This window comes from Syngnathus scovelli, chromosome 18 (assembly GCF_024217435.2).
Source record: "Syngnathus scovelli strain Florida chromosome 18, RoL_Ssco_1.2, whole genome shotgun sequence".
Lineage (NCBI taxonomy): Eukaryota > Metazoa > Chordata > Actinopteri > Syngnathiformes > Syngnathidae > Syngnathus > Syngnathus scovelli.
The window spans coordinates 7,256,568-7,280,571 of NC_090864.1; the positions used below are offsets into that span (position 1 = coordinate 7,256,568).

The 24,004-nt window shown below is 50.0% G+C and overlaps 4 protein-coding genes and 1 long non-coding RNA gene across 7 annotated transcripts; 3 read left to right on the plus strand and 2 right to left on the minus strand.

The window, feature by feature from the left end:
* The first annotated feature begins 54 nt into the window (after positions 1-54).
* Positions 55-3,432, plus strand: LOC125986167 (kelch-like protein 34). The gene has a single exon (XM_049749652.2). The coding sequence runs from the start codon at positions 903-905 to the stop codon at positions 2,676-2,678; it is 1,776 nt and encodes a 591-aa protein (XP_049605609.1). The 5' UTR covers positions 55-902; the 3' UTR covers positions 2,679-3,432.
* Positions 3,433-3,462: 30 nt separating this feature from the next.
* cnksr2a (connector enhancer of kinase suppressor of Ras 2a) lies at positions 3,463-16,557 on the minus strand. 2 transcript variants are annotated; one of them, XM_049749632.1, is made up of 24 exons: positions 16,448-16,557; positions 13,781-13,944; positions 13,515-13,717; positions 13,291-13,378; positions 13,177-13,218; positions 12,817-12,936; positions 12,682-12,741; positions 12,505-12,573; positions 12,193-12,339; positions 11,784-11,896; positions 11,567-11,709; positions 11,355-11,444; positions 10,235-10,455; positions 9,799-9,850; positions 7,473-7,648; positions 7,196-7,269; positions 7,049-7,120; positions 6,834-6,901; positions 6,519-6,616; positions 6,117-6,338; positions 5,876-6,017; positions 5,354-5,581; positions 5,078-5,265; positions 3,463-4,551 (listed from the first exon to the last, which is right to left on the minus strand). In XM_049749632.1, exons 1-24 carry the CDS (start codon positions 16,509-16,511, stop codon positions 4,306-4,308), a joined length of 3,090 nt encoding a protein of 1,029 aa, XP_049605589.1. In that variant the 5' UTR covers positions 16,512-16,557; the 3' UTR covers positions 3,463-4,305. The 2 variants fall into 2 exon arrangements, with proteins under 2 accessions (XP_049605589.1, XP_049605590.1); XM_049749633.1 differs by lacking the exon at positions 11,355-11,444.
* On the plus strand, positions 8,733-14,695 carry LOC125986175 (uncharacterized). Of its 2 annotated transcripts, none has more exons than XR_007487555.2 (2): positions 8,733-9,048; positions 14,173-14,695. It is a non-coding gene; the product is annotated as an uncharacterized lncRNA (long non-coding RNA). The 2 variants fall into 2 exon arrangements; XR_007487554.1 differs by lacking the exon at positions 8,733-9,048 and adding an exon at positions 10,528-10,721.
* Positions 16,558-18,018: 1,461 nt separating the features above from the next.
* tlr22 (toll-like receptor 22) lies at positions 18,019-22,617 on the plus strand. Its single transcript, XM_049749640.2, has 3 exons — positions 18,019-20,690; positions 20,767-20,884; positions 20,980-22,617. Exons 1-3 carry the CDS (start codon positions 18,203-18,205, stop codon positions 21,218-21,220), a joined length of 2,847 nt encoding a protein of 948 aa, XP_049605597.1. The 5' UTR covers positions 18,019-18,202; the 3' UTR covers positions 21,221-22,617.
* On the minus strand, positions 21,571-23,092 carry ccl20b (chemokine (C-C motif) ligand 20b). Its single transcript, XM_049749661.2, has 4 exons — positions 22,905-23,092; positions 22,710-22,812; positions 21,913-21,987; positions 21,571-21,846 (listed from the first exon to the last, which is right to left on the minus strand). Exons 1-4 carry the CDS (start codon positions 22,975-22,977, stop codon positions 21,783-21,785), a joined length of 315 nt encoding a protein of 104 aa, XP_049605618.1. The 5' UTR covers positions 22,978-23,092; the 3' UTR covers positions 21,571-21,782.
* Between the last annotated feature and the right edge of the window lie 912 nt (positions 23,093-24,004).

The following is a 24,004-nucleotide window of genomic DNA, read 5'->3' on the forward strand; positions in this document are numbered from 1 at the left end:
ACAAATCCATCGTGTTCAAGTACCATACACTCTCATAGGTGCCCTATCCATCATCACTCCACATGCCACACACACACACAAATAGAGAGAGGGGGGGGGGGGGCAATGCGGAGCAGCTGTATCTAAGTTTAGCCTCCATCAGGTCATCGTGCAACGCTTACATCCACGCGGAACAATCTGACTTTGTGTAGCAAGGAAGGAAACGCCATGCAAAGAGGCGTGATGCTTATTTATGTTTTCAAGTGGAATGAACATGCACACCCTTGGATTCATCTCTGAGGGCGGCGTGCAACTATTCAGAGATGATAACCATAAATCACAGCCAAATGGAAATGGCAAGCGCGCAATGAAACAAAGTCACTTTCATGACCGCATCGTGACATGTTGTTGTTGTTCCCGCATGAGCAAGACGCTAGCGAAAACACTCCCCATTAATCAAAAGGCCATAAACATGCTGAAACCTGATAAAGGGACCTGATCTCTGCACCAAAATAAGCTTGCAGGCTTACCATCCCTTGTTGACCTCCTTGTCGCGACACTGGCGCCAAAATATGTTTGATGCTTGACTCCTTTGAGCTAGTTGTTTCTATTCCTTTCGCCATGGCGATGAGAGCACCTAAGTGCCTCGGCCAGGGCGACCTTGGATTCAGACAGGCAGCTGCATCTACCAATGAGTTCATCCATTGGGATGGACACTAAAGCCTGCCAGACTGGCTCCCTCCCTCTGCGTGTGGTATTTGGGCAATACTCCCACCCCGGGCGCAAACTAAAGGGCAGCGGACAAAAAGCAAAGGCTCACATTCAGGACATCACAAATCCAACAGGAGCCTGTTGGGTGGGTGTGTTCCTGAGGAGGTCATCCGTTGAATTTTTGACTCGTCCAACACAAGAGAATAATATCGATGGATAGCTACTCCATCCTGTACAGCTCGTCCCACAGGACGGAGCTCCTCGCTCGCTTCCAGCGTCTGCGCTCGGCCGGGAGGATGTGCGACGTGGTGCTGGAGACCGGCGACGCCTCCTTCCCATGCCACCGGGCTCTCCTGGCGAGCTCCAGTGAGTATTTCTGGGCCCTGTTCGGGGAGACTACGGCAGAGAGATCGGCAGGTTGCATCAGGCTCCCGGCTCTAACGCCCGTAGGCTTGGATGTCATCGTAGACTTCCTGTACTCAGGTTGGCTCAGAGTGTCGGCGAGCACGCTTCCTGATGTTTTGGAGGCGGCGAGGTACCTGCAGGTGGACACGGCCGTTTCCATATGCGAACGCTTCATTGTGGATGAGCTCGGCATGGAGAACTGTTGCCTCTATGCTAACTTAGCAGAGCACCACATGCTTCCAGATGTGCTGGAAGTAGCTAACTACACCATCGCCACGGAGATGGCCACTCTTCTGCGAGAAAGACGGGACCATCTCCTGGGCTTGAACGTCCACTCGCTGATGGCGGTGTTGGATGCCGAAGAAATTCCAGCAGTGAAGGAGGTGGAGCTGGTGGAGCTGGTGCTGGATTGGTTGGGTGAGAACGGGCCCCTCCCCCCGCTGCAGTCCAATCAGTTGCTGAGCCGCTCGCGCTTCGGATTGATCGCTCCCGAGGACCTCGCACGCCTTAGCCATGCCAGCAAAGCCATGAGCACCCCTCTAATCAGGAGCCAGGTGACAAGGGCGCTGGAGTACCACAACGCAGGTTCGGCAAGTCCAATTAGGCAAAACAAACAGTCGACGCTCAGAGCGGCCAGTCGTGTGTTACTTGTCGGCGGAGGCTCGAGTCCAGATTGTCCGGAGCAGCAGGTGTTGACGTTCGATCCCCAAACCAGGACCTTTGCATCCCTTACTTCCTGCGTTCCCCTGATACTAAGGAACCATTGTGTATGCTCCTTGGGCGGATTCCTCTTTGTGTTGGGCGGGGAAGCGGTGAGCCAGGTGGACGGGAAACCGGTTGCAGCAGAAACCTCCAACCAGGTGTGGAGGTACGACCCCCGTTTTGAGTCTTGGCAGCGGGTAGACGCCATGTTGCAGAAGAGGACCAAATTTGCCTGCTGCGCCACCGCCCAGGGCATCTACGCCATCGGGGGGCAACACACACCCGCCGATGCTGACGCACCCGCCACGCTGGCTTCCGTGGAGTTTTACGATTTAGACGCGGGGGCTTGGAGGAGGAGACCACCTATGCCCACAGCGCTCCATGGCCACGCTTGCGCCGGGCTCGAGCAGAACATTTACGTGTCGGGTGGTCTCTCGGACAACATCGATGTGGACTTGATCCTAGGCCAGAGCCGATGCAGAAAGGAGGTTCTGTGTTGGGACAACACGAGCAGACTCTGGAAAAAAGCAGCACCCATGTCCGTCGGGAGGTTCGGACATCGCCTGACGAGTGTCCACGGTCACATTTACGCCCTTCTCGGAATGTACGAGACCTATTGCGAGATCGAGCGCTACGACCCGGGAAGAGACCATTGGACGCGCCTTCGGCCGCCGCTCACCGCTTCGTTTGGCTACGGAATGGCGGTAGCACCGAGCGGGAACATCCTGGTGTTCGGCGGAAGGAAATGGAGCAATGGGGAGGAGGTGGTGCTGAAGTGCGTGCTGGAGTACGACCCCAAGAAAGACCATTGGAGGGAAATCTGTCAGCTTCCGAGACCCCTCACGGGAACCGAGTGCACGTTACTACCCGTGCCTGACTAAAGCCCAAAACAGGTAGCTCGCTCGCATTTCACGTACATTTTGCCGCTAAGATTAGGAGCTAGCTAGCTAACTAAGCCCCAGTTGGTTTGTTGTCTCGGTCCTGAGTGAGGATATCGTAGCTGGGCATAAACTTATCCTCCCCTATGTGCTCCAAAGACACCCTGCTATCCAGGATGGCAAATTCTTATGTGTGCGGTCAACAACACGGTGGGTCAAGTCACAACATCTTGATTGGGCAATGAAACAGGATGACAGCCAATCGGGAAGCAACCTGAAGCTTGTGCTAATCCAGACACAAGTAGACTGGTGACTGGTTGTTTTGAGCGCCCGATTTACTCGAGGTTCCTATCTTCAGACAACGTCTCGGAGATTTGACTTCCAACTGGGTTATCCACATTGAAAGTGCAAAACGTGGATTGTTTTCTCAATTGACAAACAGCTTGAAACCTGCACTACCGCCATCCACAGGATTGGAGTGGAACAGCGCAGACCCAAAAGCACAGGCTTGACTTTCCATCGCAGCTGTAGTCTCGAATTTCAAATGCAACATATCCAAAATCCAGCAGATACAAGGAGAGAACATTTATTTTGCTTTCACTGCGACCTCTGGCAGACGGTTTGTGTCGCAGTGCGGTAACAAGCGAGGTTATCCGGGATTTGCAAGCATGTCATCGCGCGTTTTTAGTTGCCCTCGGAGTACTAAAGTCAATAACTTTCTGCAAAAACTGTGCAAATAAATATGTGTAAATATAAATGGTGCTCATTATTTCACCTTGCACAAGCACAAAATAAACCACCAAACTTTATTAATCCAGCTGCGTCTTCCAACACAACACACACAAATCATAATTTCATCATAATCGGCCAAACTAATTTATAATCATGATATCATCTCGGCACGCCTACAAAAACGGATCGAGTACAACAGCCAAGACAAGACACTCTCTAAAGTGACTGACTGCATCGAGCACTTTTGAAGACAGAACTTGATGATAGTCATCGAATAAATAATAATATTGTGCATATTTACAGCAAGTACATGCTGCCGCTCACGACAAGCATTGGCGGCATGAAGCGAGAATCCAAGCTCAGCGTTACGTTCTTCCTGTCAATTTCTATGCACCGTGAAAGTCAGAACATTAGGAACACATCTATAAAGATATCGAAATATAGAAGAAAGAGTTTGATGCATCGCAGCCGTAGACGACCGCAAACTGCAACCGGAATAATAATGTGTTGAATTCTCGCATAATCTTCACATCTTTGGCAGATGCGTTGGCGTGCCTAATGTTCTGGCTGAATTTGATGTGCCATTTTATAACATTGATGCAATTTGACAACCAATGATCCGGGAAAAGTATTTGCATTCTGTCCATATTCAATTGATAATGAAAATATTTTTTTTTCATGATATAATTCTTGTCCCATTTTTGTCCATTCCATTTAAATGTATATTTTGGTCTTGGATGCTAACTGAAAACAAATGACACCCAAAGTGTGTTGAAAATGACTTCTTCCCGCTCCAAACGATGACATTCAACTCTGCCAATCACGCCAGGGCCTGCGGCCGGGCTCATGACATCACTTCCTGCTAAGTCAACACTCTGCGGTGGCTGCTCCTCACGCATCAGACATGCGTCTCGATATAGGAGTGCGTGTGGGAGAGCGAGGGCGTCGACGGCGGCCCGGGCTCGGGCTCGGCCTCAGGCCCAGACTCGGCCTCGGGCCCGGACCCGGACTCGGGCTCGTCGGCCTCGTTTGGCATCTGTGAGAAGTGCTCCTTATAAGCTCGCTTCCAGTCCTGGAACTCTGCGGACGACAGCTGGGGGCGGGCCAAGAGCCTTTCAATCAGGGCTAGCTGCCCCTCTCTGTCCTACGCACAAACACAGGAGGGGAGCGCAGGTGTTTGAGTTGTTTTTTTTTTTTAGGTGGTGCGGGTTCTGACAAAGCGTGCCATCTTCAAAACGCAGACACACGGAAAGCAAGACAGACACAAAGTTTGGGGACGTCTGATGTTTGTAAGGTGTCAGACATCCACAATCCTAGTCCAAACATGGAAGCCAGAGCCCTACCCAACAAAAAGCCACAGATCCTGAAGCCACAAGACCGACAAGTGAAGCTCCCCCAACCATCGGAAATGCATCAGACGGCACACGGCAGCACAGACGAGCTCGCAAAGCTGAGCACAAGTTAGAGACGCTAACATTGCACACACAAATGCACGAACAGCGTGCAAGCCAGCCGGGCAAGCTTTTATCATCAACAAATTTATGGGTAAGAAGGAACTCATTGCTTTTTTTTTTTCATTGATGATGTAAGTGAGCCATACGGTTCCCAATGCTCGCCTAAAATGTGATTATTTTTCGTATAATAGTTTGGACGATGTGGTGCACACCGACCTTCAGCGTGGAGCTCAAGATGCGTAGGCGGTGCAGGCGTTCGTTGAGCTGCGGGTCGGCGGCCCGCTGGAGAAAAGACTGCCTGAAGCGGGACTGGCCTTTAGCCTCGGACTCCCGTCCGAGGGGACACACGCCGCCCTGCTCGCAAGCGCGGAACAGGTCGCCCAGGGACGCCCCTTCGCTGCCAACTTGGGGCACAGATAACGTTTTTTTGTCACAAACCGGACTTCTACGTTGAATTCATTGCCCCCGTCCTACTCCCCCCTCCCCCCTTACTGTTGTGCGTGTGCTGCTCGTCCATGGCAGGAGGCGCCAGCAGCGCATGTAGGTTGCTGTCGCGTGGCAGCGTGAAGCTGCGAGGTTTCCCTCCTTGCGTTGCCATAGGGATCAGCCTCTGCATCGCCACGGGCAACGGTACATTCCTCGGCGCAGGAAGCGTGTAGACAGCCCCGGCCGAGACAGGCGTCGGGCCGGCCGGGCTCGGCTCGGCGAACACGGCATCCTCTGGAAGACGGAGGAGATGAGGGTCAGGGATATTTTAGGGAAAATGGCACCTGTATGCAAATACTCGGATCCGGGTTAAAGAAGCAGATAGGTAGAGAGACGCTGGTCTCGAGGGAATCCCAGTCTTTTCGGAAGTTTCCGATGATGTTGTAAAATGTCACGTGATTTGTTGTGGGTTACTTTTTACCAAATAACGGGGGGCGTAAAAGTAAATAGCAAGAAAGTGAGTTGCTTTGTCACATTGCCCTAACTCCGCCCCAAAGTCCAAATGGCATGCAAATGATCCGGTGTTACCTAGCGGTCCCGTCTGCAGGTAGTGCAGTCCGGCCTCCGTCAGCGGCGTCTCAATCAAGTCCTGCCAGGAACGTCTCTGAGATGAGGACGAGCGGCCAGGTGAGCCCGTCTCGCTACTGCCCCCTGCAGGACTGGAGCGGTACTGCGGAGGACATTGGTATTAAGTGGAGAGTCCAAATTTTACGCTGTATAGAAGAGGAAGGACATTCCGAAAAGCAAAAAAATTTGAATTGACAAACACCTCTGCGGGGTCACACCGGTACGCCAGGTCGCCGCTGCTGCTGCTGCCACCCGGCCTCCTGCCACCGTGCACGGCGCCGCCCCCGAGAGGGCCGGGGTGGTACTGAGGCTCGGCGGCCGTGGCCGTGGGCTCGCCGCAGAGAAAGTCCTCCTGAGACGAACGGGACCGCGACGTCTCGGTGGACGACAGTCGCGTAGTTCGGCCTTCCACGTAAGCGCTCATCTGGAAAAGAAGATGGTGGTACTTCTTATGTCTTTTTACTCTGCATTGAGTGCATTGATCGTATCTCAAATCATCAGTTCCCATTGAAATAAACAGTGAAGCCATTAATTAGTCATTTTCACCGATTTGGGGGTGGGGGTCAATAAATGTGGTTTCACATTTGGGCTGTGCACAACTCACCGACGGGGGCCGCGGGTAGGTATCGTACGGAGGCGGGGGGCTGTCCTGTTTGGGGCTGGAGGTGGCGTCGTCCTCGTGCTCGCTCTCGCTCCAGTAATCTGCGAGAAAGCCACGAGGCACATTCGCAGGTTTAAGGTAGCCATCCTTCTGAATTTCAAGCCCAACACCATCGCCAACACGATATATTCCATCGTATGGACAAACTGTCTGCTGTGTCATCACATCTGTCAGTCAAATCCTTCTAACATAAAAAATCGAGGGATACTCGTTTGACGTGTGGCGAATTGCGACATGGCAGCATCAATCAAGGCTCACCCTGCTCTTGGCGAATCCTCTCTCTCTCCGCGTAGCCCACAGCAGCCGTGTTGAGTCGACTCAGCCACCTGAGGGTCGCAAAGACAAAGACGTTGAGGCCGAGCATGTAGAGAACAACGTAGATGATGTCGAGAACATATCGTGTTTGCAAACATCTGACAGCGGGCGGATGGCAAATGTTTGGCGACTTTTGACATGGTGAAGGGTTTGGTGACCTGTTCATGTCGTCCACGCCATCCGCCGCAAAGAAGAAGCTCTTGACCTTGGGGTGGCATGCTTTGAATGCGCTGGTGGGCAGGCACAAATACAGTAAGACACACACACAGACATGGACATTGGGGTATTGGCTTGTGTTCACTTACTACTTCTTTCGGCATTCACTTGCGCGATCGATTTTAAACTCTGGCAGACTGACAAAGCCCTCTGCTTTCTCATCCTGCACACAAGAGATGATTTCTAATCAGATGATGGGCAGCAAAGCGCAAATATAACACCTCAAAACAGCGCTGTGTGTTTGTTCGAAACATGAGATGTTCTAAATTCGCCGCAGTCTTTTCAGGACACGTCCCGAGTGTCTCATTTGAGCAAAATGTTTAACTCGAGCGGTTCGGCGGCTGTTAAAGCCCGGAGCGATCGTACCTCCTTGTTGATGTACCAGTAGAGGCAAGTGTCCTTCAGAACGAACCAGTACTTCTTCCATTTCTGAGAAAAGTAACCCTTGGCATCTCTCTTGCGCCACAACCAGCCCTCGCAGTCGCCTCGGCCCAGCGCCTTGCAGGAAACGCGCCGGCGGCTCAGGCCGGCCAAACTTCGACCTGGAACAAAGAGAAATTTGCAGTAGTTGCGTTTCTGGGTTTGACAAAATCACTGCACTGCAGTAGGCCAGGGTGTGTTTCATAGCTCCGAGGAGGGGAGGGCTGCTTTACTTTCGCTGTTAGAATTGAGAAACATTTTTCACAGCGGACTACTCATTAGGGCCTGCAGCGGCCAGGGAGCCAGTCATCCATTTATTCCAGTGCAAAGAGCAGATTGCAATAGTGCTGAAAATAGGCAAAACTAACTAACTTGGAATGAGTTGACAGTGCATAACGTAAACTCGAGGGCCACGACAGAAGGTTTACAAGCCATTGAAATCCAACAAGGAACAAGAGCTTTACAGAGACAACAATGCTCATTTTTAAGTATTATTTTAATGGCATGTTTATTATTTTGTTTGTAGAAAAGCACAACGTCAGCCTATTTAATTCAGGTTACGTGCTCCGGCTTGCGGCCACAGAAAAGAAAGTCTGAATAACATTTCATTGCCTACTTAGTGGAAGAAGGGCTTAGATTTGATCATGTTCATTTGCAAGCTTTTGTCACAGTTTTGTAAACAAACACACTCTGCTGAAACATGCGGATGGAGCTTTGAGCAGATGGTGAAACCAACCAAAAGGCCAGCGGGAACCCAAGGAGGAAAAAGTGACAGTAATTCTGTTAAAAATAATAAAATGCCTTCTAACCACAACACACTCAATTGAATAAATACATTTCAAATCATGTATTAGCGGGATAAACATAAATTATATGAAAATACAAGGAGGATATGTTGTGGAGAAAATGCCAAATAAATTAAATAATTAACTAATTTATTTAAAATAACTAATTTCCTTGAAACTCGCGATTCAAATGTATTAAATATGCGTGAGAATGTTCTCATGTTTTTCGAACACAAGCTAAAATTCGGGATTATCGTTTCCATCATTATTACTCACCTATTTTTTCGGTTTTTATACAGGGGTCTTCTACTAATTAATGGCAGTAATTTTAGCCAATCAAATTTGAGCATATCAAGACGGGGCGGGAGAACAGGTGTTCGCTGACGTCACTACTTCCCTGTCCTTTGATTGGACAGTTTGACACTTTACCGAGTGCAGCTAACCATTAGCTAATCGCTAGCTTAGTTTTCGTAAGTTTGTTCTCTTTTTTCCCCCCTTCCCCAGTATTAATTCCTTTATTTGTCAGCCTTTTGTCAGCTAACCATTAGCTAATCCATAGCTTAGCTTTCGTACGTTTATCTTTTCGTTTTTCCCCAGTATTAATTCCTTTTTTTGTTGGCCTTTTTTTTTTTTTTACGAGGTCGTCTGAGTATATGTATTATACAACAAAAGGACTCACAAAAACTCCACAGGAGTAAAGGTGAAATACGAAAAATGAGCTGTTTTCTGCAGTTGTGGTGAGTTTGATGTATTTTTATGTAAGCCTTCTTGTTGCTTTTGTCATGTAATGAATAGCACTAATTCGTGCTGTACAATGTGTAATGTAGTTCTTTTCTTTCTGTATATTGTTGGCTGCACGTGTGACACATTCTGTTGGCGTGAAGAAGTGGGTATCAGATATTGTGCATTTGCAACGATATAATTGACACATTCAGAGGTGTATTCATTCCATACAGTGATTGCCAGCCACTGTGCTGTGCGAGACCTTAAAAAAAAAAAAAATCACCCAATTTCACTGTAACAGTATTGCATTTGCGTTTATCTTTGCATGCTAGAGATATATAGTGACAGAGGGAACAATTAGTAAAATATGTGCAATTAAGATTGGGAAACGCTGATTTCGTATGGTTATCTCCATTATTGGTGCCAAAACTGTTGTTAAATTGGCAATGTTTTGCCATCATTTCCTTGCCTTTGATTTACACATTCATATCTCACGTCTGTTGAGAAGCTGTGAAAGATTTTTGGTGTGTCATTTGGTTATTAGGGAGTGACAGGCATCCCGACGCAGGCGTCCGCTGCCAAACGTCAATTCGCTGGCAGGGTTGCTCATCGAGCGCCGATGACGGCTGCGTGAACGTCAGCAGAGAATGACGAATGCTCGCTCCGTGTTTCACTCCGCTCCTTTTAATTCATGTGAGACGAAAGCGGCAAAGCGGTTGCTTGACGGAAGATAAAAAAAGCCAACAGCTCGCTTCCTGGCTTACCTTTATTCTTCCTGCGTGTCTTTTTCTGTAGCGAGGAGGCCTGTTGATACGTCTGTCAGAGAAACAGAAGAAAAAGGGAGAGACTGAGAGGGTTAAACAGGCTGTCAAGCTGTTGAATGTCTCGCCGACCTTTCTGGTTGCAAAGCATCTTGGCTAGTAAATGTGCTAGATATCAAGGAATCCAGAGGAGAAGATGATACCGGCCTTATTTCAAGGTATCAAGTCTCAAATGGCGAGATCGGTCACCGATACTTCAAAAAAGTCTGACCTTGAAAGTCTGCCTCGCCAGTAGTTGGCGCTCCACTGCTGCTATGTGACATAGCATTATCTGTCATTATGCTAATTAGATTTTTTGTATGATAAGTACCAATGGTATCGATACTGAAGAGTACTCAATAGTGGTGTCAGTCTGAAAAAAAGTGGTATACGGACTTACATGGTAAATGGAGGCGGGGTCTCTGGGTGGCGACTCTCTCTGATTGGCTTGGAGAATGTAGTGGGAGGGACTCTGACTGTGGTGGCTCCGCCGCTTGGCGCGCCCGGTCGTGTCGTCGCTTCGCTTGCCCGGACGGGCCGTGTGGCAGGCGTAGACGTCGGGCGCGGTCCGCTCTCGCGCCCCGCCACCCGTCAGGCCCACGTAACGCAGCAGCGATGCCTCTGTGGAAACGGGCAGAAGCATTGCAGCGCCTTTCGGGGGCATTTGGTTCATTTTGAGGAGGCTCTTCTTAGTCCCAAACGGATGGAATGACGCTCGTGTGGAAAATGGGCCAAATGATGATGCGTGTATGTTTGCAGGTTCTTGTACAAGGCTACCTCCGGGATACCTGCCATGGCCTGGTTGCTAGGCAACGAGCGAGCGGCCAAGAGAAGCGACAAGAGCTGTCGGCGTTGTCGTGGCAACAGTGCGAGTGATTCGTGTGGAGGTCAGGAAGAATCGTCTTTTTCTTCCCCTCCTTTCCTCTTTAGTTTTCTGTCTGCTAGTACGGATCATATTTTTATCCATGCAACCGGCAGCCAGCCTGTCTTTGATATTTTTTTATTTTTTATTTTTATTTTTTTTGCCTTTGCGCCATCTCCTGTCCTCTCACCCTGTTGTGGCTTACGCAAATCACACAGGGAATTAGCGAACATGAAGGTGTACTGATCTCCAACTGGTTGATTTCACCAAAGCTAGCGGTTTCTGCCCAAGTAGCAGAGAAAACTAGCGCGGATGCTGACTTTAATGCTAATATTTGCTGGCTTTTCACGGGCAAATCGAGATATATTGTTTTCAGATCTACATCAGCGCCTGTGAACAGGTACCGAGATGCAAAATCTTTGTTCTACGTAGTACACATGAACGTACTCTGCTCAAGTGCGAGGCGTTGGCGTGTCTCCCCCTCAAGAGCATCACGACCAACCATACTTGACGAATATATGCGTCAGTGGCAATAGAGGGTTGGATTCTGGTTGATGAAGAAGAATGTTAAGTGCCAAACGGTTTGCTACATCCGCTGCTCTTCGAATCGTGTCGTGACGGGAGCCTATGATAGGCCGGTGTGCTAACACCGACTCACCTCTGCGGCTTTCTCGGTGAAGCTCGGCGGGGTCTTCATAGTCGCCCCCCCAGTTGCACTCTGCAGGCATGGAAATGGGCCTGAGCCTGCCTGCAAGCGGCCACAAGTGGCAAGTGAGAGCCTCACTCTGCCTATCGTTTCTGTCCAGTGGCTCGATTCGGGAGAATGAGAACGAAGGCGCCGCCGCAGCGATCCGATTGATAAGCACGTACCGTATGTCGGCGCGGTGCAGTAAAGCGGCTCGTCCTCTTCTCGCCGCTGGGATTCTTGATCCAGGAAGGAGTTGGGCGAATCTGATCGTTTGGCCGCACTGCTGTGGCCGCGAGATGCCTCGTCCGAAGCGACCGTCTCGTCTCTAAGTTAAAGAAAACACACAGAGGCTTTGGAATGATCGAACGTTGCCGTTCCCCAAAGTCTTCCTCGACAGACCTGGGCGCGTAAGGCTCCGCGGGCGGAGGCGGAATGTAAAGTTCCCGGAGGGCGGAGGTCTTGGTGGGGGTCCCCGATGGTGTGGCCGAGCCGCTGCCCGGGCTTCCGGTCGGCTGGAAAATGGGAAATACGGAGCCGTTGAAAATTGATCAACAAGTTCTGAAAAGGCAAGATGACCGTTTTTCACGGACATTTCCAGAAAAGTTACACAGGCAAAACCGCCTCTATGTCTATAATTGAAACGGATGGCGGCTTATCAGTGTAACCCGTTCCCTCTGGTATGATTCGTTGGGCAAACATAACCGGCGCTCTGTCCTAATTACACACTTAAGCCGAGGACCGCGAGGCACCAAAGTGGGTCAGCCCGTTTTTTTCATTTTCATCAAGTCTATAATAGGTAACGACCCACCTGTAGGGCCAGTGGCTTCCAGCGCATGTTTTTGAGCAGCGCCGGGGCGGAGCCCAGCGTGCTCTGCGGCCGCTTCTTCAGCGTTAGCGACACCGAACCCTTGTCGGCCCGCAGCGAGCCCACCAGGTTGCGCAGCTGCCAGCCCACCTGCAGAGAGATGCGGGCGGCCGGGCGTCAAGCAGTCTTGCCAGTCGTGATGATTGCAGGCGGAGGTGGCAGGCTAGCTCGAGAGCTTTCTTACGTAACCTTCCCCTTGTGAAATTATTTGATGTTCACCTCCAGATGTTAAAATGCGCACGTGTGCAAACCCACCACGGTCTGGTGATTAACTTGAATGACTTCATCCCCCGCGTGGATCTTCTTGCAGCGGTCAGCTGGAGACTAGAACAAACGGGAAACGCTTGAGTGCACGGCAAGGGTATTGATCGCAACTCGATATGACGTCAGCCTGGAAATGGGTTATTCGTCTGTTTGAGTGCCGCTTCTCACCCCTTCCGTGGTCCCCGTGATGACATGGAGCCCGTCGTAGGTTGACTTGATGTACATCCCCTGGTGGCGAACACATTGCTTTTGGAATAGAGCAATTCGTCATTTGCCCCCGCCCGATCGAAGCGGCATGTTTACCAGGCCTTCGGAGGCTTTGACGTTGGCGAGGCGGACCAGCTCCAGATGGGCCGACTGAGACGCAGGCGGGTCCGACGACACGCGCACGATGTGCTCGCACACCTCGGACAGAGTCTTGCACTGGAGCGGACCGAACGAGAGGTGAGAACGCTTTAGAGGACCTTCGGTCGGCGACTTAAAAGCTCCGAGGTGTTGGAATAGCTCGAGCTCCAAAAGCGGGTGAACATACGCAGGTGTATTATATGAACGCCAGATGGATGACATCGTCCCTATTTGCAAAATACGTGCCGATGAGATGAGAACAAGGCACTCAAGCGAGAGATTTTTCTGAAACTGACTCGAATGTGAAGGCCGACTCACCACGTGCAGGATTTTATTCTCCGTCTCAAACACCGTACAGTCCTGAGGGGCACACAATCGCAGCGTCAACCACGTCTTCGCCTCTCAGCTCGGCTCGTCCGCACGTTTACAAACCTGCTGCACGATAGTGGTGAGCTCCAGACAGAGCTGGATGACGTTATTTCGCGTTACCGAGTAGTCGGCCACAGCGGCGAAAGGAGACCTGCAGAGAAATGAAAGAAGCTCATGGTTGACGGGACGTCCGATTGGGGGGCACTCTGACAACTTCTAAGCAAATAGCCCAAACGTAAAGTAAATGGCGCCCACCTTGGTAGCCGCCTATAAGATCTCGCTCTCACCTGTCCAGCCAGGCCAGCAGGCTCTTGGCGGCGGCGATCAGGTCAACCACAGAGGTGAGCAGGTCGTTAGGGAGCCGTCGCGACGTCCTGCTCTCCGACTGGCTGCCGCGACGGCGGCCCGAAATGAAGTTCTGCAGGTTCTTGGCCGAGGCGCCCAGCTTGTGCGCCAGCGTCCTAACACTCTCCGTCTCCAGGCCAGAATTCTGCGTGATACCCCAAGATGACCCGTGTTGTATTCTTCTGTTATAAATCATCTGACACCTTACCAGCGCACAGAGCAGGTCGACGGCCTCCAGTATGAGCTCCTGGTGACCGATGCGGGACACTCCCAGGTCCTCCAGTTCGGCGTGGCTGATCCTCAGCAGCCTCTCGCCGCACACGCCGCCATGTTCAAACATGCACACGTACTGCTGCAGGCAGTCATCCAAGCCTGCAACATTGCTAATATTAGCTCTTCTACGTCGAGGACAAAGAACCCACGCATCTGGCTATTTATATATTGTCTGTCTACGTGTGCCACTGCACCGTTTGTGTTGAATCTGTTGCTTGTGGACTTGTTACCCAACTTAAAGGTTGTGAAAAGTTGGTCCAAAACAACAAAGGTCAAACAGCTTTTTGTTGTAGCACTTGCCAACGTGGTGTCTTGTGTGATTTTCAGGTGCATTTGTGCTCTCGGGCGAAGAAAACGTGCCCACGGAGCTCCTGCGCCCGCCTGCCGAAACAATGAATATATCCATCCTCTGACCTACGAATAAACACGCCTGTTGGAGGGCAAGTACCCACACACACTCGTTCACGTACGCACACGCGGTCCTTCAGTGAAGGCACGAGCATTGATTTCCCCTGCTGCTCCAAGCCCCAGCTCCATAACTCACTCATCAGTCACAAGCCCTCCAAGCCACATGCAAACACAAGGGAGGAAAGAATGAGCAAGGAAGTATCTTCAAGCGGCTGTTAAATTGCAGCCCCCCTCACACACACACACACTCTTGGGTCCCCATGGCCAACTCTATCTTAAATGAAAATACAAATCCTTCCTCATTCATCGGGTTGCAGGCACAGCCGCAATATATAGAGACCATAAAAAATATTATTATTTACAGGCAGTTCCCTAGAGTGTTTAAAAGTGTCCCGCTGAACACCAGACAAATTGTCCAATAAAAATGCACACTTGTATAGCATGTACAGTTTCAAGATGGCCACCATTTGGCCAGCCCACCTGCATGGCCAGCCTTTTGCAGGACTTAAGGCAAAGGTGGGAGATTTCATATTTGCCTACGGAACACCGTGAGCATGCGCCACCGAAAAAATGCATGATTCAGATCTGACTCACGCACTCCACTCCCACGGACGCACACTTTGCACAAGAGCAGGCCAGCCAAACTCCCACACGCGTGCACGCACACGCGCAGCAACTCCTTGAACGTTTAAAAGGTGGACAGTACCACCTTGTGATATGAAAGTTTAATAGGGGGCAAAGCTGCAAGCGCAGCAGGACGGTATCGAGAGTTTTTGACAAGTTGCGGTCGGAGTTGAAAGTGCCAAGTTCCCTTACCGGCCCGGGCTAAACCCATTTGCGACTCGTCAGCTGATGCAACACTTCTATACAGCACACGTTAAAACGTTTGCGCCTTTTGTGCTCTTGACACAATCGTCACACAAAAAACACACATAGTGTTGCAGACACACCCGAGAGGCCCGACATGGATCAAATAGCAGAGGAAGGCACGGCACACGCGTGTTCTGGAGCGCGTTGTATGCACGCCCCGCCGGTGGCCTTCTGTTCTGTTGGGTTCGGGCAGCCGTTGCTCTCGTCAGCTGTTGAGCACAGACGCTCGGAGACCAACAACTCGCCATACGCCCACATGCTGAGCACACACACACACACACACCATATGCACATGAGCAAGCGGGTCCCTCGCGGAACAAAGTGGCAATGTCGCTCACGATGACTGCTTGCACGTCACCGAGTGAGGCATCCTTGACCTGATTTTTATCCATCAATATTCGACGTCTTGGCTCTGTTATTATTTCGACATGTAGGTCCGCTGTTTGCTAAACAAGCCGTAGCCTTTGCCAATAATGGAGCAAGTAGCATTTAAAAGAGTGCACACTTTATGATGGCCATCAAACAAGTCCTGTCTGCCTCCGCTCCGACGTGAATAATAAGAGAAAGGAATCAAATGAAATTTAGAAGCCTTTTTTGCACCCTTCAACTTTAATGTCACAATCGAGTGACTTACTTTACGACTGCAACTTTTTGATTCACTAGCTTGATTCATAGCGTTTGGCTAACATGCCTGACGTTGTGGACTTATCGGACTTAGGAGTCTCCTTTTGTTTCGTTCGTTCAGTCGGCTCTCCAAATTCCGCTGCGCGTTCTTTTCAGCAACAGGTCAACTCAAAGACAGTTTTGTGGCGCCGGCGTGCCTGCGGCGGACGGCGGCTGAATTATGCACGGTCGCAAGCTGTCATCTACTGTGAAATGAGAGTCGAGGAAGCTTTGTTCTCTCAAAAAAGCCGCTAGCAAAACAAAGTCTGGCCTTCTGCCATTCACTGCTTCATCACGACTTGATATTGCTTTAAGCTACGTCGTGATATAGTCGGACTGTGCGAGACCGATATTGGTGCCATCGGTCGTGACTCGTGTTGCTGAAGTAACATCGGCCGCGATGCTTAGCGCACATGTACGGAACAGACTTTGCACACGAAGCTTTCAACGATGTACGCAAATGAACCACTCGCGGAGAACGACAGCTGACGTTGCCTTCTGACACGACATGCGCATCTGGACTAAAAAGGACCCCTGCCACATCATCTGCGGACCCTCTATACTTCAAATATTGCCATTGTAATCGGCACGAGTGAGAATCCCCCAAAAGGTGCGCTAGCCGATGTTGCGAAAGCTAAACGAGCGGCGATTCTCAATGTACCTTTCATCCAGTCCACCACTTGGCTGGCCGTCCACTTGCTGACCGGCTCCATCACCAGCGCCATTGGGTCAACTTTGCGCCTTCACCCCCGTCCTGTCTCCCTCCCCTCCCAAAAGGAAAAAAATCGTGCACCCCGCTCTCCTGTTTCCCCCTCCACCAGGTAACTCCCCTCCTCTAGTCCGCTCTGCTCCCGTTAGCGCAGCGGCGCGCGTGGCGTCAGGCTGCGGCCGTCTGCCGATGCCGGGCTACATTCCTGAGCTGCTGTGCGCGCCCGCGTCGTGGCTCCTCTCCTGGCAACGGGAGACGGCGAGATGAGGCGCGTGCATGTGTGCGGAGGTGTGTGCGCGAGAGCGGCATCGAGAAGTCACACGCGTTCTCTCTCTCTCTTTGGCTGCGCACGCGCCTGGTGGGTGGTTCCTCGCTCACGCACATGATGACTGTGAGGCAACGTAGCGAGGCAGATCGGGCGGAGGGAAGATGTCATCCTCCAGAGGTCTTCGCTGTGCGCGTGCGAGGGAGGGAAACACCACCTTCAGCTGCCTTGTGTGGGAACCATAACGAATCCTCAGCTGACCTCCTCCTCGTTCTCCCTCCAGGGTGCAGAGGCGAGTCGCAACTCCCGCTCCCCCCCTCCCACTTGCACTTTCTCCATGGGGAACTCCCATGAAGGTATTTGCAACGTCCCCTTTCATGCTTGCCGCATCATGATGATGAACAGTGACTGCATCAAGAATAACAGCAATGATCAACAATGACTGCCCCCCCCCCTTATGCTTACCCTACCAAAAAAGCCTGAAAACGCCGCAAACACTACTTTTGTCTAAATGACGCTCCCCAACCGACTTTAGCAAAAGCGTGCTCTTCCAAACAAACATAATTTTCAGTTTTGATGAAAGTCTTGATCAGTCGTCTCAAGGGACTGCGATGACGTCACGTCCTGCAGGTTGTCGCTTCTCTTTTCTTCTTCCTCATTCGAGCGACGCATCAAAGACTCGATCCTTTGAATCTTTACAAACAAGTGGAAATGGATTGTGAACCTTCGAGGCCTTTTCCTCACACTTTGCGTAACTGCTGCTGTCTTTATTTTATTATTCTGAAATACCATGCTTTATTTTGAAAATGTTATGGGGATGTCGCGTGTTATCTCTTCTTAGATTGAATCGTCATTCCTTTTTCTGTCAAAGCTGACCGACTGACTTTAGAAGTTTTTTATAGTAACCTTTTTTTGAAGTCTTTTTTTTTTTGGACTGTGGAGAATTTGCTGATGGAAGAACGCCATTGGTTGAGAGCAGGCCAAAGTGTCCTATGGTGTTGGTGGTGAATCTGTGGAAAAAGTCCAACATCCAATCAAAGGGTGGCACACTTTGACTCAATCTGAAAGCCGTAAATCGTATGCAGTTCCTCTTTTATTTCCATTTGATATGAAATCTAACATAACAAAGAGCAACTTCCTCCTTTCGTTCTGACTGTGCAACACTGGATATTCCGCCCGAAACTTACTCAGCCCTTGTGAGCCATTGAAGAGACCACACGCTCTCACTTCCTCACACGTGACAGTGAAGAGCAGGATTCGGGCGCAGACTGCTTTACCAGCTGCTCGGAAAGTGTGGAAGAGCCTTGATGATCCTCCGTCCGTGGCGTCCTTCTCTTCTTGATTTTGAAGGTTACTTTTCATATTGCTCTCCAAATATGTCCCGTTCTGAATGGACCTAATTTATACTTTTGGAACAACAACCTAGAGCGGCTTCTCGGACGATGGATGATGGTAATGACCCCATAAGTGGACGGTTCTCGTGGTTGAGCTTTTGTTTCGTTTTTTCTCTGAGCGCCAACTGTTGCGCCGGATACATACTGAAGGACTGTCGAATAAGCTACGACAACGCCATCTGCTCGGGCAGCAAGCTACGAACCGTCCCCCGGGACATCCCGGCATGGATCAAAACCTTTGACTTGGGCGGGAATAAAATCTCCAAGCTCCGAGCAGGTGATTTCCTCAATTACACGCTCCTGACGCAGTTAGACCTGAAGCGCAATAACATTTCACAGATCGAAAAAGGCACCTTTGCCAACCTGCGCTTGCTGCAAATGTTAAATCTGAATAATAACCGTCTGGCACAACTGGGAGATGTGTTTGAGGGTTTGAGCAACCTGAGCGAGCTGAGACTAACGAGCAACGTCATAAGAACTGTGGCCCCTTCCTCCTTCAAGCCCCTGACAAACTTGACAGTCTTGGACTTGTCATTCAACAAACTGCGGCGCTTGACTCAGGTCCACTACGCAATACAGCATCTACCCAATCTGAAGTATCTCATCCTCAAAAAAATCGACGTCACCATTTTCCAGTCCTGGGAACTGACCAACAACACCGTGGGCTTCGCGTACCTCGATCTGTCTCAGAACCATATCGACGTCTTTGCCGTCAGCGCCAACGTTTTCCAAAACCTGACCTGGCTGAACGTGGGGGGTTCTCCGAGAAGGCGCAAGTTTTCGTGGGAGATTGGCCGAGGGCCTCTTCTCGGACAGCTGACCTCGCTCGATATCGGCGGGCTTCACTTGACGCAGAAGGACGCCGGGGTGCTTTTCCAGAGCGTCAACTTCTCGCTGAGCACTCTACGGATGAACGCCATGAAATCCGACATCAGGCAGCTGCTGGACGTGTCCTGCACCATCCCGACACTGACTCAGTTGCAACTCAGACGCAACAAGCTTCGGCTGCTTGATGGCGGTCTGCTTCGGCTCTGCTCCAACGTCACCGAGTTGGATTTGGCCGACAATCGTATGAAAGACGTTCTCAACGGCTCCTTTGGAGCCCTAAAAGATCTGAAGAAGTTGACTCTCAGTCAGAACAATCTCTCCTCAGTCCCGCCCGCCGTTAGGAATCTGTCCAGACTTCTAGAACTGGACCTGAGCTCCAATAACATCAGCACGCTCACTTGCGAAGACTTCGCCGATCTCGGCAAACTCCGAATCCTTGGCCTTTATCAGAACTCCATATCGACCCTCCACCAGTGCGTCTTCAAAGGTCTAGCCAAGCTTGAGGTCCTCAAATTGCAGACCAATCGAATCACTCAACTGGCCAGTGCATTTAAAAGATACTTACCGAATCTTAGACAGCTGAAACTAGATAATAATCAAATCAAGGTTATCGAAATGGGAGCATTTGAAGGCTTGCGATCTCTCCAGAACTTATCGTTGCAGAGGAATCGACTGGGAAAGCTTGAGAACGGCTCTTTCGTGGGCCTGACGATGCTCACCGACCTTTTGCTGCAATCCAACGAGATCCAACAGATAACCGCGGGCGTTTTCAATGATCTGACCAATTTAAGACGGTTAAGTCTGTTGGACAATCGCATCAAGTACAAGAGCAGTTTGCCGTTGCCGGCGGCGCCGTTCTCTGGGCTTTCTCGCCTGGAGACCTTGGCCATGGCGGGCCAACATAGCAGAGGCAGGTCCCAACTGCCCTGCAACTTTCTGCAGGGTTTGACCAACCTTCAGATTTTCGACACGAGAAACGTCTTACTCGCTTCCTTGCACCCAGACACGTTCAAGCACACACCTGAGCTTCAGAAGCTTGACATGAGCTCAAATGAGTTAATCGATATCTCCCCTAGCTTGTTTGAGCCCATCCAGAACCTGCGCAGCCTCTACATTTCAAGAACCGCTCTCCGGTCGCTCGATTTCCTGAAGGAGGCCAACCTTACCAAACTCAAGTTCCTCCAAGCACGAAGGAACCAGTATTCGGTCATCACCAAGGAACAGATGGACGCCCTTCCTTCCCTGGTGTATTTGGACCTTCAGGGGAACAGTTTTCTATGCGATTGCGACAACTCCCAGTTCCTGCTGTGGTTGAACAAAAGTCAAACCCAAGTCTTTGACGCCTACAACTTTGTATGCAACTACCCCCCGAGCGTTAAAGGCATGAAGCTGCTGGACCTCGACATCCGATCCTGCTCGGTGGATGTAGAGTTCATCTACTTCATCTCCACCACCGTGGCCGTACTCTTGTTTCAGTTGTCGTCCTTTACCTATCACTTCCTGCGGTGGCAGCTGGCCTACGCCTATCACCTCTTCCTGGCCTTGCTGCACGAGCGGAAATTCCGCGACAGACAGCCCGAGTCGCTCTACGACGCCTTCGTCTCTTACAATGCCGGCGACGAGGACTGGGTATTCAGGGAGCTGGTGCCCAAACTTGAGGAGGAGCAAGGCTGGAAGTTGTGCTTGCACCACAGAGACTTCGAGCCAGGTAGGGTTGCATTCATTGCAGTATCACCCGTGCTCCAAAGGATGTCGCCGTTGGCCTCATTTTATTTACTCTTCAGGGAAGCCCATCATGGAGAACATCACCGACGCCATCTATGCCAGCAGAAAATCCATCTGCATAATCAGTCGCAAATACTTGCAGAGCGAGTGGTGCTCCAGAGAGATTCAGGTGGCCGGGTAAGAAGAACAAGTTTTTGTGACTCAGCGCTTTTGCCACCTCTGCTAATGACCACGACACGTCAATGGCACTCTGATTAACTGTGTCCCGACAGCTTCCGCCTGTTTGATGAGCACAGGGATGTTCTCATCCTGATCTTCCTGGAGGACATTCCCATCTGGGAGCTGTCTCCTTACTACCGCATGAGGAAGCTTGTGAAAAAGCAGACCTTCCTGAGTTGGCCTCGGGCAGCCCAGTGCACCGACCTCTTCTGGGAGAAGCTCCGGCAGGCTCTGCACTCCGGAAACAATCCCGGCGGGGAACTGCTACTGCTCACCGTGGAGAGCAGAAAGTGACAAACAGACGGACAGACGGAATGAGGTGAAGGCTGGATCCACACAAGAGCTTGATTTTGATTGCACGGATGATGTTTCATTTGCTCGCAAAAGCAAAATCAGACTGACCAGTCCTCGTTTGAAATTGAGCTTACAGATTTATTGCTGTGTTGCTAAATCAAGAAAAATGGTGCTTATGGGTGTAATGTTATAACTGTGAAATGTTTTGTTTGATCATTATTATTTTGTAATGGGGCAGTGTAATAGTGTTCCCAAAGTTTGCCAGCGAAGTGGCATTAGCTCATCGGAGCAGCAAGATTTTATTACGTCATTGCAGCGACTGAGGAGTGGAACAAGACGGACGCGTGTGGTACAAAAAAAGCCTCTTTAATAAATAAGCAGACAACCAAAATTGCACAATGCCAAAGACATTTGAAAAGCAAATAGGTCAATTCTCAAAAGAGAAGCTGTGAGAACTTTCGGATAGCTACTCTTAGCTGTTTACAAAACAGAGCTTACATATGTCTTCACATCAAAAGCAGTCGTCCAGTTGAATCTCCAACCAAAAGCAACAAGTCCAACTTCATGCCGCTGTGGTGGTTTTGGCGGATTCCTGAAGGGCCTCTGTGTTCTTCCTCCTGCGCTCACTAGAACGGAAAACCTCAGTCAGACGCAGAAACGACTCTGAGAAAATCGACGCGCGTCCTACTCACTCGATGCAGCGCATCACTCGTTGGGTCCAGCTCGCGGCGGGATTGGCGCACAAAAACCTTCCGGGGAGGTGAAGGCTGCGAAACAGGAAGAACCAGCATGTTAATGAGCAGCCTGGAGGAGTGTCAGTTAGTTGATGGTTAACCCGCTGACGTATGAGTACATTTCTTAAAACTGTTTCAGCAGGCCAATATGCATTTATTTCACTTTGAACTCACATCAAAGTTTCTTGTCAGCTTGTTTGCATAATGCGTGGTCCACTTATTCCACGACAATGTCATTTGTCTCCGTAAGAGGCCCGTTTTGTCATTGTGTTGACTCACTGCCAATGAGTGAGTCAAGACACCAGTGAACAAAAACTTGATGACGCAACCAAAGGCATCTGCACCCCCTAGCGCCCGCCTGCCACTTCCCCAAATGAAATGACGTCAATTGTGCGCGGCATCTTTGGAATCATTTGTAAACCTCAAAAAGGGAATTTGTCGCACCTCATACTTTTTACTCCATTCTTTGATTTACTTGTGGTTGTTTATTCCTTTTGATCAACCTTGTATGATTATTTTACTGCTATCACATAAAAGTGCTCCAAACTTTGATAAATGATGTTATCTGGGTGAAGGAATTTGAGAATGGGACCTTTGAACCTAACTGGTATGATTTAAAACCGTTTTTCAGGTTCACTCGCCCCCCAAAAAAAAAAGAAGAAAGTCGTGTTTGACAGACTCTTGAGAACTTGAGATGGACAATAGTCACCAAAACCTATTGAATGTGAGCGTTCTCATTTGTCAAGGCAACTCACATGACGGCGTTGATATCGCAGGACTTTCCCATGGACTGGTAGGTGTAACCTGACACCCGTTGGCATGGCAACTGCCCCCTGATGTACTTCAAACAGCAACTGGCTGCAAAAACAGGGTAAAAGTGGTTTTAAACATCATCTGGGATTTTAGCAGAAATAGAAGAAGGCGGTGTCTTCCAAGAGTTAGGGTCTTACCCGAATGCGTGCCGGCCATGAAGCTGGTGAGGATGAGCAACCCACTGAGGAGAAAGATGGCGTGGCCTCGCATGCTGGTTTTTGTTGTTGCTTTGAGGGTGTTCGTTTCCAATTTGTCGGAGAAAGCAGCCGTCCTGATTTTATGTAGACTGGCGTCTGGACTTTCCCACCCCGTTGGGTGGGAGGGAGCCTACCTGCCCACCTGTGCTCGTGCAATGGTTGGAAAGGGGCGGGTGTCCGTTTCTTCTGCAACATGTGCTCACGTGAGCTCACATCATAGAAAGGAATGCCGACAAACATTTTTAGGACCTGTTTCATCATCATGTCGTACTTGATGTTGCCAAAGTGTCCCGAAAGACTCAGGCTCACATTTTGCAATAACTTTGAGTCATGGGGACAAAACAAACAAAAAAATCAAGGGCGATCAACGTCAGTATGTTGGTAGAGTGGGAAGCATGTGCGCCTCACATTTCTGGGGTTCAGGGTTAGAATCCCAGTTCCAGCCTTACCGTCTGGAGTGATCTGCATGTGAGAATTTTCTTTTAGATTTCTTTCAGTTTCTGCTTGTTTGGGTGGCGTGGAGTTTCTGCATGGAGCGTCATGATCAGCCCATAATCACCAGTTACTATCACCCGACCATTGAAATCTGAAACCAGAGAGCTAAAAAAAGAACAAGGTGGAGTCGCCAACAAGAGGCCATTAACACATCACAGCAGCATTACGTTGTTGATTATTTCCTCGTTTGCAAAAGATTGCATCACTGTTGGCACTGATCCTGATCTCAATCTTCTGAGTACATTTCGATCTATTGATTGAACAATATAAAGATTCAGATCTTCGATAGTCTCATGTACCGTATTTCAATGACTGATGCCAAAGTTGAAACTAGCTTTGACTTCACGTCATCTTAAATGGTTGTTGTCTCGCTCATTCCAAAAGTGTCCGAATTTTCTAAACCCTGACACTTGTTGGCTGTTTTTCACTCTTTGCTTTGAAAATAACAAAAGAACTTCACCTTCATATCACTTTATCACCACGCAGGTCCATTAACCGTGTGTACGTCAAGGAAATTTCCCCCGCTTGATAAATTGTGGAAACTT

What these genes read in the sequence shown, in the direction of transcription:
- LOC125986167 (XM_049749652.2), top strand. Translation starts at nt 903, where the DNA reads ATGGATAGCTACTCCATCCTGTACAGCTCGTCCCACAGGACGGAGCTC.
- cnksr2a (XM_049749632.1), bottom strand. Translation starts at nt 16,511, where the DNA reads ATGGCGCTGGTGATGGAGCCGGTCAGCAAGTGGACGGCCAGCCAAGTG. An exon ending in TCACCACTATCGTGCAGCAG is followed by an intron (nt 13,219 to 13,290) that starts GTTTGTAAACGT and finishes TGTGCCCCTCAG; the next exon opens with GACTGTACGGTGTTTGAGAC. An exon ending in TCTTGAGCTCCACGCTGAAG is followed by an intron (nt 4,552 to 5,077) that starts GTCGGTGTGCAC and finishes GTTTGTGCGTAG; the next exon opens with GACAGAGAGGGGCAGCTAGC.
- tlr22 (XM_049749640.2), top strand. Translation starts at nt 18,203, where the DNA reads ATGGATGATGGTAATGACCCCATAAGTGGACGGTTCTCGTGGTTGAGC. An exon ending in CCACAGAGACTTCGAGCCAG is followed by an intron (nt 20,691 to 20,766) that starts GTAGGGTTGCAT and finishes TTTACTCTTCAG; the next exon opens with GGAAGCCCATCATGGAGAAC. An exon ending in AGAGAGATTCAGGTGGCCGG is followed by an intron (nt 20,885 to 20,979) that starts GTAAGAAGAACA and finishes GTGTCCCGACAG; the next exon opens with CTTCCGCCTGTTTGATGAGC.
- ccl20b (XM_049749661.2), bottom strand. Translation starts at nt 22,977, where the DNA reads ATGCGAGGCCACGCCATCTTTCTCCTCAGTGGGTTGCTCATCCTCACC. An exon ending in TGCGATATCAACGCCGTCAT is followed by an intron (nt 21,988 to 22,709) that starts GTGAGTTGCCTT and finishes CCTGTTTCGCAG; the next exon opens with CCTTCACCTCCCCGGAAGGT. An exon ending in CGAGTGATGCGCTGCATCGA is followed by an intron (nt 21,847 to 21,912) that starts GTGAGTAGGACG and finishes TTTCCGTTCTAG; the next exon opens with TGAGCGCAGGAGGAAGAACA.